This window comes from Nicotiana attenuata, unplaced genomic scaffold (genome assembly GCF_001879085.1).
Source record: "Nicotiana attenuata strain UT unplaced genomic scaffold, NIATTr2, whole genome shotgun sequence".
Taxonomy (NCBI): Eukaryota; Viridiplantae; Streptophyta; class Magnoliopsida; order Solanales; family Solanaceae; genus Nicotiana; species Nicotiana attenuata.
In genome coordinates this window covers 1,053,870-1,063,388 of record NW_017670266.1, presented here as the reverse complement: position 1 = coordinate 1,063,388, position 9,519 = coordinate 1,053,870, and the positions used below count along the sequence as shown (strand labels likewise).

The 9,519-nt window shown below is 41.4% G+C and overlaps 1 protein-coding gene across 1 annotated transcript; it reads left to right on the top strand.

Moving 5' to 3' along the window:
- Positions 1-7,715: 7,715 nt before the first annotated feature.
- Positions 7,716-9,155, top strand: LOC109236955. The gene has a single exon (XM_019403193.1). The coding sequence runs from the start codon at positions 7,716-7,718 to the stop codon at positions 9,153-9,155; it is 1,440 nt and encodes a 479-aa protein (XP_019258738.1).
- The last annotated feature ends 364 nt before the right edge of the window (positions 9,156-9,519 follow it).

Sequence of the window (9,519 nt, the reverse complement as noted above, 5' to 3'; positions counted from 1 at the left end):
AAGAACTTTTCACTTCCTTTACACTTTACCATTATGCATATTGTTTCTTCGATCCCGGATACTAAAAGCCTACAAGCTACCCGTACGAGGGGACTATCGAGCCTACGGGCTACCCCTACTCGGGGACTATCGCCCGATGAAAGTTTGAGCGGCCTGGGATACCGAAACACAGAGGCACCAAACTTATTAGGCGGTGCCCAAATATAAAAGGTTACGGCCACCCTAAAAATGGCTCAGAGATGTTCGAAGTCCGAATCCAGAAAGTAAGGCCCTTACGAAAATTCAAAACCTACTAAAAGGTTATCATCGGAAAAAAAAATCTAAAAATACTCGAGCATCTTGAAAACCCCCGGTCTCACCGAGGGTTCGAATCCACATGAAATAAAGTTGCACCAAATTTGGGCTTTGTTTGAACCTACGAAAAACTAATGCCCCATAACTACATCTGATTATATGATAAGGCATCAAAAACAATACACAAATAGAAATTGCAAAATGATGCTGGAAAAACAAAAGACACGTTGTTGTCAAAAAGGAAAAATTTATACATTACAAAATATATTTACAATGGCCCGATAGAACAGCCTAGGTATAAACAAAAAAAATACATAAGGAAAACCGGAAAAATACTAAGGCACTTATGCCTAGTCTTCACCGGGGCCCGACTCGTCGCCAGAATCATCGGAGCCCTCAGAGCCCTTGGAACCTCCAAAATCTTCGAGACACTTAAGCTCATATTATTCCTTCGCCTCGGCCTCAACCCTCCTAGCTTCTTCAACCTCGGCCGGTAGGTGAAAACCCTGGGCGTGAATCTCTTCGAGGGTCTCTTTTCGGGATAGCCGCTTCATGTATTCAGTCTTTGTCTTTATGTGGGTCTCGACTGCCTCCACATCAGCCTTGTATTGACCCACAATTTCCTCGGCATCAGTAGAGGTTTTTGTCCAATTTGGACCTCAGTGCCGCATATTCTCTTCCGAGAGCATCTCGTTCTGCGACGGTCGAGCTTAGTTGTGCCCGGAGATCATCATTTAAGCTAGACCACTTGTCGGCTTTGTCCTTCGCCACCCGAAGTTGGTTCTCGACTGACACTAGCTCCGCCTTCGCAGCTTCCTTCTTCGAGGCCAGCAGGTCCATCCTGCCCTTCCACACTTCGGTCTGGGCCTTGACCTCGTCCATCTCAGCCCGCAACTGGTTGATCAGGTCTATCTTCTGTTGGACCTACGAAGTTGTGTTGTTAGTCACCACGACTACCTTCTCAACTAGGTCGGCGTGTCCCCTCTTCAGGGTCGAGGCCTCCTTCTGAGCTTTTTCCAGCTCGTCCTAGAGAATCGGGAGGTCTTAAAGGGCCTTTTCCTGTTGCTCACTAAGAGCCCTGTACATGTCCTTCTTCCGGACCAGCCTTTGAGCTTGAACTCGAGCTGGCTGATTTCCACGCGGTATCGGAGGAAGTTTTCATGGTGAAGCACCGAAGCCTGTAAAACGATAAAATTAGTAAGAGACATTAAAGGAAAATCTAAGTGGGATTCATAAAGGGGTATGAAAGTATTAACTCCTTACCTGGTTAGCGCTTGATGCACCTCATTGAAGAGACTTGACGTTCCCACCTCATTCATCTTTGCTTGGTTCTCCTTGGTCATTAGGCATCGGAGGTAGCTGGCTACGTCCACCGGAGCAGACAGAACCAGAGCATCATCCGAGATTGTGAGATGATCGTTCTCTTGCACCCAGGGTCCACACTCGGTGAAGGAAATTGCTTCACTAATTTTGGGCTCTAACTCAACCCTCCAGCTCCTGAGGGCACGTCCTTCTTCGGGATCTCCTGGTGACCCAGCTCAGGAAAATCCTCCACTGTTGACATGTCCAAGCCGTCAAAAAAGGAGTTGAGGGGATCATCTGAACCCAGTACTCCCTCACTTGATTTTTTTTTTGCCCGCTTGGGCCTCTTCGAGCATGGGCTCTATATAGGAGGGTATCTCGATGACGTCAATAGCATCGGTCGCCTCCTTCGAAACAAGATCGACTTCCTAGGAAGTTGCAGCCTTTATCCCCCATCAGTTTCTCGAGTTAGAAGGGGATCGACCTTATGGCCCCCTTTATCGATCGTCGCCTGCTCCCCAGTAGGGGTCGATCCATGGGCAACGAAGATGTCATCTTCTTCGGGATCATCCTTGAGCCGCTAGAGAAAGTCGGGATCCGATATCCTAGACTTGGTATTCTTCTTGGGCTTCCAGACCCGGGTGGCCGCTCTCTTCTTCCTCTTCGCCTCGGGATTTGGGGAACCCGAGAACTTTGTTTTCCTCTTCTTCTCGTCCCCCGCGGCAGCCCCGGGCTGTCCCAAAACGGAGGGCTCAACGGGTAAGGATGTGTCCTCATCCTCATCCATTGGCCTAAGTTTGGTGGTCTTAGGAAGAACTATTAAAGGAGAGAACCAGTTAGCATTGTGTAAGTTGGGGGCATAGTGGTAACTACTCAGGGAAGAACCTCACCACGAGAACGGACCCCTCCCATTTGTCCTTCGAAAGTTTGCACCATGCTCGCTCGGACAAGCTTGATCAGCCCCCCTCGAAAAATTTGGGGGGCTATACAGGCAGAGTAGATAGTCGAGGGTAAACCATGGGTTGTCACTATTATTCACAAAATGACGTAGGACGATAACAATCCTCCAAAACTATGGTTGAATTTGCCCGAGGCACACCTCGTACCTCTTGCAAAACGCCAGGACTACGAGATCTACTGGCCCCAGCTATAAACACTTAAATACCCCTCCACATGGGTGGTAATATCTTCATTAGGCCCGGGGATGACCACGTCGTTATCTTCCCATTTACAATCATCTCTGACTACCGGAACGGTATCTTCAGTGACGGAGCATATGTATCTCAATGCTCCCTCGCCTCAGTCTTGTTGAATAGAGGCCTTCTTGACCTTGAAACCATCCCCAATAGAGCAACCCCCGTGTATAAAGCTCTTCATAGGAGGCTCATGAGCTCCTCGGGGGCAGACACTTTGACGCCCATGGCCGGATGGGAAGATGAGGGAGCCACTTGTTGTGGTATAGACTTGAAAGTTTTGGCCATCGTGACCTGGGAAAATATGAAGACTTGAAAGAGAATATGAAGATTCAAAGGAAAAATATGAAGATTTGAAGAAAGAATATGGAGGTTTGAAGGTTAGAGATGAATATGTGAAGATCTGAGTTGGAAATCCAAAAAAAATATGAAGGTTAGAAGGCCAAAGATGAAGATATGAACGTTCAAGAAGCAGGGTATGGAGACAGAGGCAGATATAGGATTTGAAGGTTTCAGGTTCCATATTATTTAATACGTAGACGTATTATTATTTATACATTCCAAATGGGATAAATATTTAGTCGGTTTGATCAACTTTGTGCTTCGGTTCGAGCTATTCATCTTTTCAATTTATATAGATAAATATATCGAATTAAAAAAAATTATGACAACTTAGCGCACATCATAAAATTTTCAGCAGTAGTACCAATTTCATAAAATTTCTTCTACATGAAAAATACAAAAAGACAACCACTTCTTTCATCTTTGACACGTGGAAATATCTTTCAATTCACAAAATACTACCATAATCAGTTGGTCACTACAACTAATAACTAAGACATACATAATTCTTTCATCCTCGAATAAACAAAAACATACATATACATCATTCATTTACAATTCTCCTCGACAAGTTTTCATAGTTTGAAAACGATCAATGATAGTATCATTACTTACCTTTTAAAAAATCATACAAAATCTAATATAATTAGAGATTCAAGAGAACAATATGCACAATAACACAATAAAGTATAATTGGAACAGAGACAAAAATTAAATCTGAATTGAATAAAAGAAAAACAAGGGAGAAAATGAAAGGGTCAAAGGGGTGTAGTAACTTGTAAGTTTATACTATTAAATATTAACAATACCACCAAAAATATTTTATTTTCAGAGAAACCCAACATAAAAAAATTAAAAAAGCAAGACAATAAGAGAGATTTACAGTCAAATTACAAAGTAGTGGTACAGCAACAAGGTGAGGTGCGATGGATAAGTGGATGCCAAATGGTGATGGCCGGCCGCCGGTGAGTGACGGACTAAAAAAGTGAAAATCCAAGAGTCCCCAAGTTTGGGGCAGTAGCACCGTAGCAGGTAAGGGTCTTGGGTGGGAAATATTTTTGGAGAAATAAAGGAGCTTTTGTTATTTTAATGTATTTAAAAGAAAGCACAATAGAAATAGAATAGTCAAACAATATCAAATAAGTCAAAAAGTATTAATAAAGTAAAACAAAGAACAAATAAAAAAGAAACCAAGTGAAATGTTCGTACGCCTCACACAAAAAAAAAATAATTGTCCAATAATACTAATAAAAGTTCAAAAGTTATACGTGTTGCATTGGTCTCAAACTCGCGCTTGTAGGGAGTTATTTTCGGGCCTTCACCATTGGCACCCAGTGGTTGTTTTGCTCATTTGGGTGCCATTTTATTATATGTACAATATTTCTTCTACACATATAGATATATTCACAGAGTTCCGATCGAGGTCTGCGGGTGGCGGCGCACCCCCTCGGCTCTATGTAAATCTGCCCCTGTATGGAGATTTGAAAAAGTTGAAAGCCGTTAGAAAATTCGAAGGTAAAATCTAGGATCGAAAAGTGAATGAAATGCAAAAGGGAAAAGCTTTTATAGGGGAAAAAGAAACAGTCAATGCGCAACGTTTCACATTCGAACACAGCCAGCCGAGGACTGACATGTGTTGAGAGTCTGAACGACACGACTGACAGGACGTTTCGGCTTATCCGTCACCTTGGTTGTAATGTACGAAGGAAGGAACCAGGGTTCATCTATCGTTTCCTATCATTTCGGCAAACCTACTCTCCAGAAAATGAGGGGACTATCTGTATATGAGTAAAATCAGGGATAGATCACGCACCGAATTTATGGTGGTGAAAATGGAAGAAGGACACAGACACACAAAACTAAAATCGAGCACGAAAACCCTTCGTGTAGATACCCCTGAAAGAAGAACGACGTGTCATTCTCGGGCATGATAAAACGACGGTCCCCGAACTCGGAATGAGTTCTAAGACCTCGAGAAACATTGTAAACAGTTATGCATGGCGGATAAGGGGCCGTGATATTCATACCTGACCGGATATCAAGGCGCGGATCTCGCTCGATGTTGATTACAGATAAATTATTAACGAACAAATAAGATTTTTACCTTTTTTAGACCTGTACTAGGGATGAAACTCTCCTACTATATAAAGGGGAGGTTTTTCTTTCTTTGGGAAAAGGGTAACATGCAAACCAAGGTAATATAAATTCATTTTTTTACTTTCTAGCCATAAAAAAGTTCTTACTTCACTGTTTGTTCTTCGATCATAATTGGTTTCGAACTAAGGATCCGACTGAGGGCAAAACCACTGTTCAACTTAAGTTCGAACTAGGCCATAACATTATATTTGGTTTGATTATTCATTTTGTCTTTAAATCATTTATCTAATATTCTTGATTATTTGTGTTGAATCAATCCACATATTCTTAAAACCGCGTACAAACTTAATTGTTATCCGTTTTAAAGGTAAACACAAACATAAATTGATCTCGGATATTGTAATATATAATCACACAATTCTTGCATCTAAATACATTAAATATGTAACGACTATATCACCCAGCGCGTTTCTCCACGCTCCACCCGATGGAGCCGCCGGGAGGCCTACTTCCGGCGAGTAAGGAGAAGCAAAACCCCCCTATTGAGGGAGCAAAACATCCCACTGAAGGAATTCAAAAGAAAATCTCTTATGCAACCTCAGTCACAGCCCCGTCTTCTTCCAATTCGAACCCAATCCGCCATGAAAGGGAGCAAGTAATTGCAAAGCATACAACTCACAATGGAATGCCAGCAGTGATATTCAAGGCTAAAGACTATTAAGGCATAATGCCAGAAGAATGTAAGTACACAATTGTTGGTCGATTTCTTAAACCTCGACCCAAAATTGATAGAATTAGGTCAAGGTTTAAGGAGCTGATAACTTTGAAAGGATCCGCCAGAATTGGTGTTTATGATAATTACAATGTCTTCATCGATCTATTCAACGAGGAAGACTGGAAAACGGTATGGTTTAAAAGAGTGATTGAAATTGATGGTCGGAAAATGTGGCTACAAAAATGGTCCCCTGATTTTAAACCTAAGGAAGATCTCCCTGTTGCCCCAGCATGGGTATTACTGCCGAGACTGTCTTTCCATATGCACACATGGCACTATGTTAAATAGATCCTCAGTTCCGTTAGAACCCCTTTGGTTCTAGATGCGGCTACCCATAGAAGAACTAGACCAAGTATGGCCAAAATAAGGGTGGAAGTTAATCTCCTTAAGCCTCTGCCGGAAAGTGTATTCATAGGCCAGGAATATGAGGATTCACCATTAGATGGTTACACTCAGAAACTGGAATATGAGGGCATACCTAAGTATTGTAAACATTGTAGAAAACTGGGACACAACGTGATTGAATGTAGGGCATTAGATAAGAAGATTGCTACTAAGGCTGAGGAAGTGCAAGACAAAACCAAGGAGTAGCAAACCAAGAACAAAGCAGCTGGTAAAGAAGAAGAACACAACAACAGGCTGGAGAAAAAAGAGACTGATACTATGCAGAATCAGGAACCATCAGAGGGTGAACAGACTCTGAAGACAATAACAAAAAACATTGAGGAGGAAGAGATAAAATAGAAAACAGACAACCCTATACTACAACAAACGACTGATGCTGAAACAAAAAGGAAGAAGAAAAAGAGTAAAAAAACAAAGAAAATGCCAAAAAAGAAGAGCAGTGTCAAATTCAAACCTGTTATTAGAGATAAGAACACTAGGAAACACTATCAAGTCAAGAGCCTAGCAATTCCACTTCAAATTGTAGACTCGAAGGCTGAAGGAAACCACAAAGAGAATGTCCTAATTCAAGAGCGAGGAGCTGAGGGGGAACCCACTATGGTTACTAACCAACTTCAAGACTCCAGGGAAATCAGAGCAAAGAGTACAGGGCAGGAGGTAGAGAGCAGTGAGGAAAAAGCCAGTGATCAAAACAAGCACAAGGGAGACAATCAAGAGAATAATACATACACAGAGGCTACATCTGAGGATGTCCAGTCAACTAGCTTACCCTCGGAGATCAAAAACCAAAAAGTCATAAATGTTTGTGTTGATCTTAACTGGGATCACAGGATAAATCAATGCCAACTGCCTGAATGTTGCAACCAAGGACACACTAACTGTGTGGAAGAAGAAACCACTATGGAATCAAAAAACATGACTGATGGAGAGGAGGTTAATTCTCAAAATCAGAATGAAGATGGAATTTCCTATTCGAGAGGAAGAAGTAGAAACAGAAAGAATGACAGGAAGAAAAGCAAACAAAAAGACCTCACAGAGATTGTTGCAAACTCCATAGACAAAAGTGAATCACCTCTGTCCAGAGGAAGAAGCAGAAACAAAAAAGCAGGAAAACAAAACAAAAACAACACATCCCCTTCTGGTAAAGGAAGAGGAAGCAAACAACAACCCTCCCCCTCAACCCAATGATTAGTACAATCTTCTGGAACATAAGAGGGGTGAGATTCAAGAAGGCTATTCACAGACTTAAACTTCTTATCAACATCAACAAGGTGGTTTTTGTGGCAATCTTTGAACCCTTTGTTGATATGAGTAAGATTAATCGATACAAAAGGTTCTTAGGATTTCATCATTGCCAGGCTAATGTCAATGGTAAGATCTGGTGCTTCTGGAACTACTTGGATCACATTGAGGTATTGGTTAACAGTGAACAACATATTACTCACAACATGAAAGAAAATGTTGCAGACTCAGGAACCTTCATTACAGCAGTATATGCCAAATGTACTACTAGTGAAAAAAGAGATCTGTGGGATAGTATTCATAACATGAACAACACTATTGATGGCCCTTGGTGTATTGGTGGTGACTTCAACATTATCATGGATCCGACTGAAAAACTAGGTGGTAATCCTCATCGAGCATACAGAAGTCTGGATTTTATTAGCACTATGGAATCTTGTGGATTAATGGACATTGGATTCACTGGCCCAAGATACACTTGGTGCAACAATAGAAGACCTAGCAAAAGAATTTGGAAGAGACTGGACAAGATTATGATCAATGAGCAATGGGCTCAACACTTCCAAAATAACACTGTGAAGCATTTGGTAAGGAATGGTTCTGATCATAGACCCCTTCTTTTGAAATGTCACAACGACCAACATCAGCACATCAAATACTTCAGATTCCTCAACTTCTGGACCACTCAACCTGTCTTTCTAGATATGGTTCAGGAGATTTGGAATACCAATATTCAAGGTAATGCTATGTGGAGGCTCAAAAGTAAGCTGAAACTTCTTGCTAAGCATCTCAGTCAATGGTCAAGGGAAAACATAGGGGACATTCATGAACAAGTAAGTTCCTGGGAAGCTAAGGTGCAAATCCTAGAAGAAATGGATATGCAAAATAACAATGAGCAAGGAAGAGAAGAGCTAAACAGAGGCTATGCTGAATACGCTAGATGGCTGGGAATGCAAGAATCCTTGATGAAACAGAAAGCTAAGATTAATTGGTTCAAGGATGGTGACTGCAACACTAGCTATTTTCATAGTATTCTGAGAGACAGAAGAAGAAGACTTCAACTACACAGAATGAAGAATCATAGAGATAGGTGGATACAAGGAGAGGATAAAATTGCTAAGGCCGCTGTCAAGCACTTTAAGAGTTTCTTCAATCTCAACCAGCAGCCTAGTGTGAGCAATGATATGCTGAATTGCATCCCTAACCTTACTACAGAGGAAAACAATGAAAGGTTGACTATCATGCCTTTAGAAGAGGAAATCAAAGATACTGTTTTCAGTATGAGCATTGAAAGTTCTGCTGGACCTGATGGCTTTAATAGGAAATTTTTTCAGGCTACATGGGATATCATCAAGCAGGACATCATTGAGATTGTCAGGGATTTATTTAAAGGGAATAACCTCACTAAATTTTACTCACACACCTGCAATGCCCTTATCCCTAAGGTGGAATCTCCGTCCAGATTTGAAGAACTCAGACCCATTAGTTTGGTGCAACTACACTAGCAAGATCATATCTAAACTTTTATCCAGAAGATTAAACCCTCTTCTTTCTAAGCTCATCTCTGAAAACCAAAGTGGTTTTGTCTCTGGGAGACTAGTCACGGAAAATGTCGTGCTAGCTCAGGAAATCATTCATGATATCTCAAAACCAAACAAAGGGGGAAATACTGTTATGAAACTTGACATGGCTAAAGCATATGACACGTTATCTTGGGGTTTCCTTATTACTGTCCTTAAAAAAATTGGGTTCTGTAAAGAATGGTCTGATATGATTTGGAGAATGGTCTCGAATGTTTGGTACTCGATTATTATTAATGGTACTAGACATGGCTTCTTCACCTCTTCTCATAGGCTTAAGCAAGGTGAT

What these genes read in the sequence shown, in the direction of transcription:
- LOC109236955 (XM_019403193.1), top strand. Translation starts at nt 7,716, where the DNA reads ATGAGTAAGATTAATCGATACAAAAGGTTCTTAGGATTTCATCATTGC.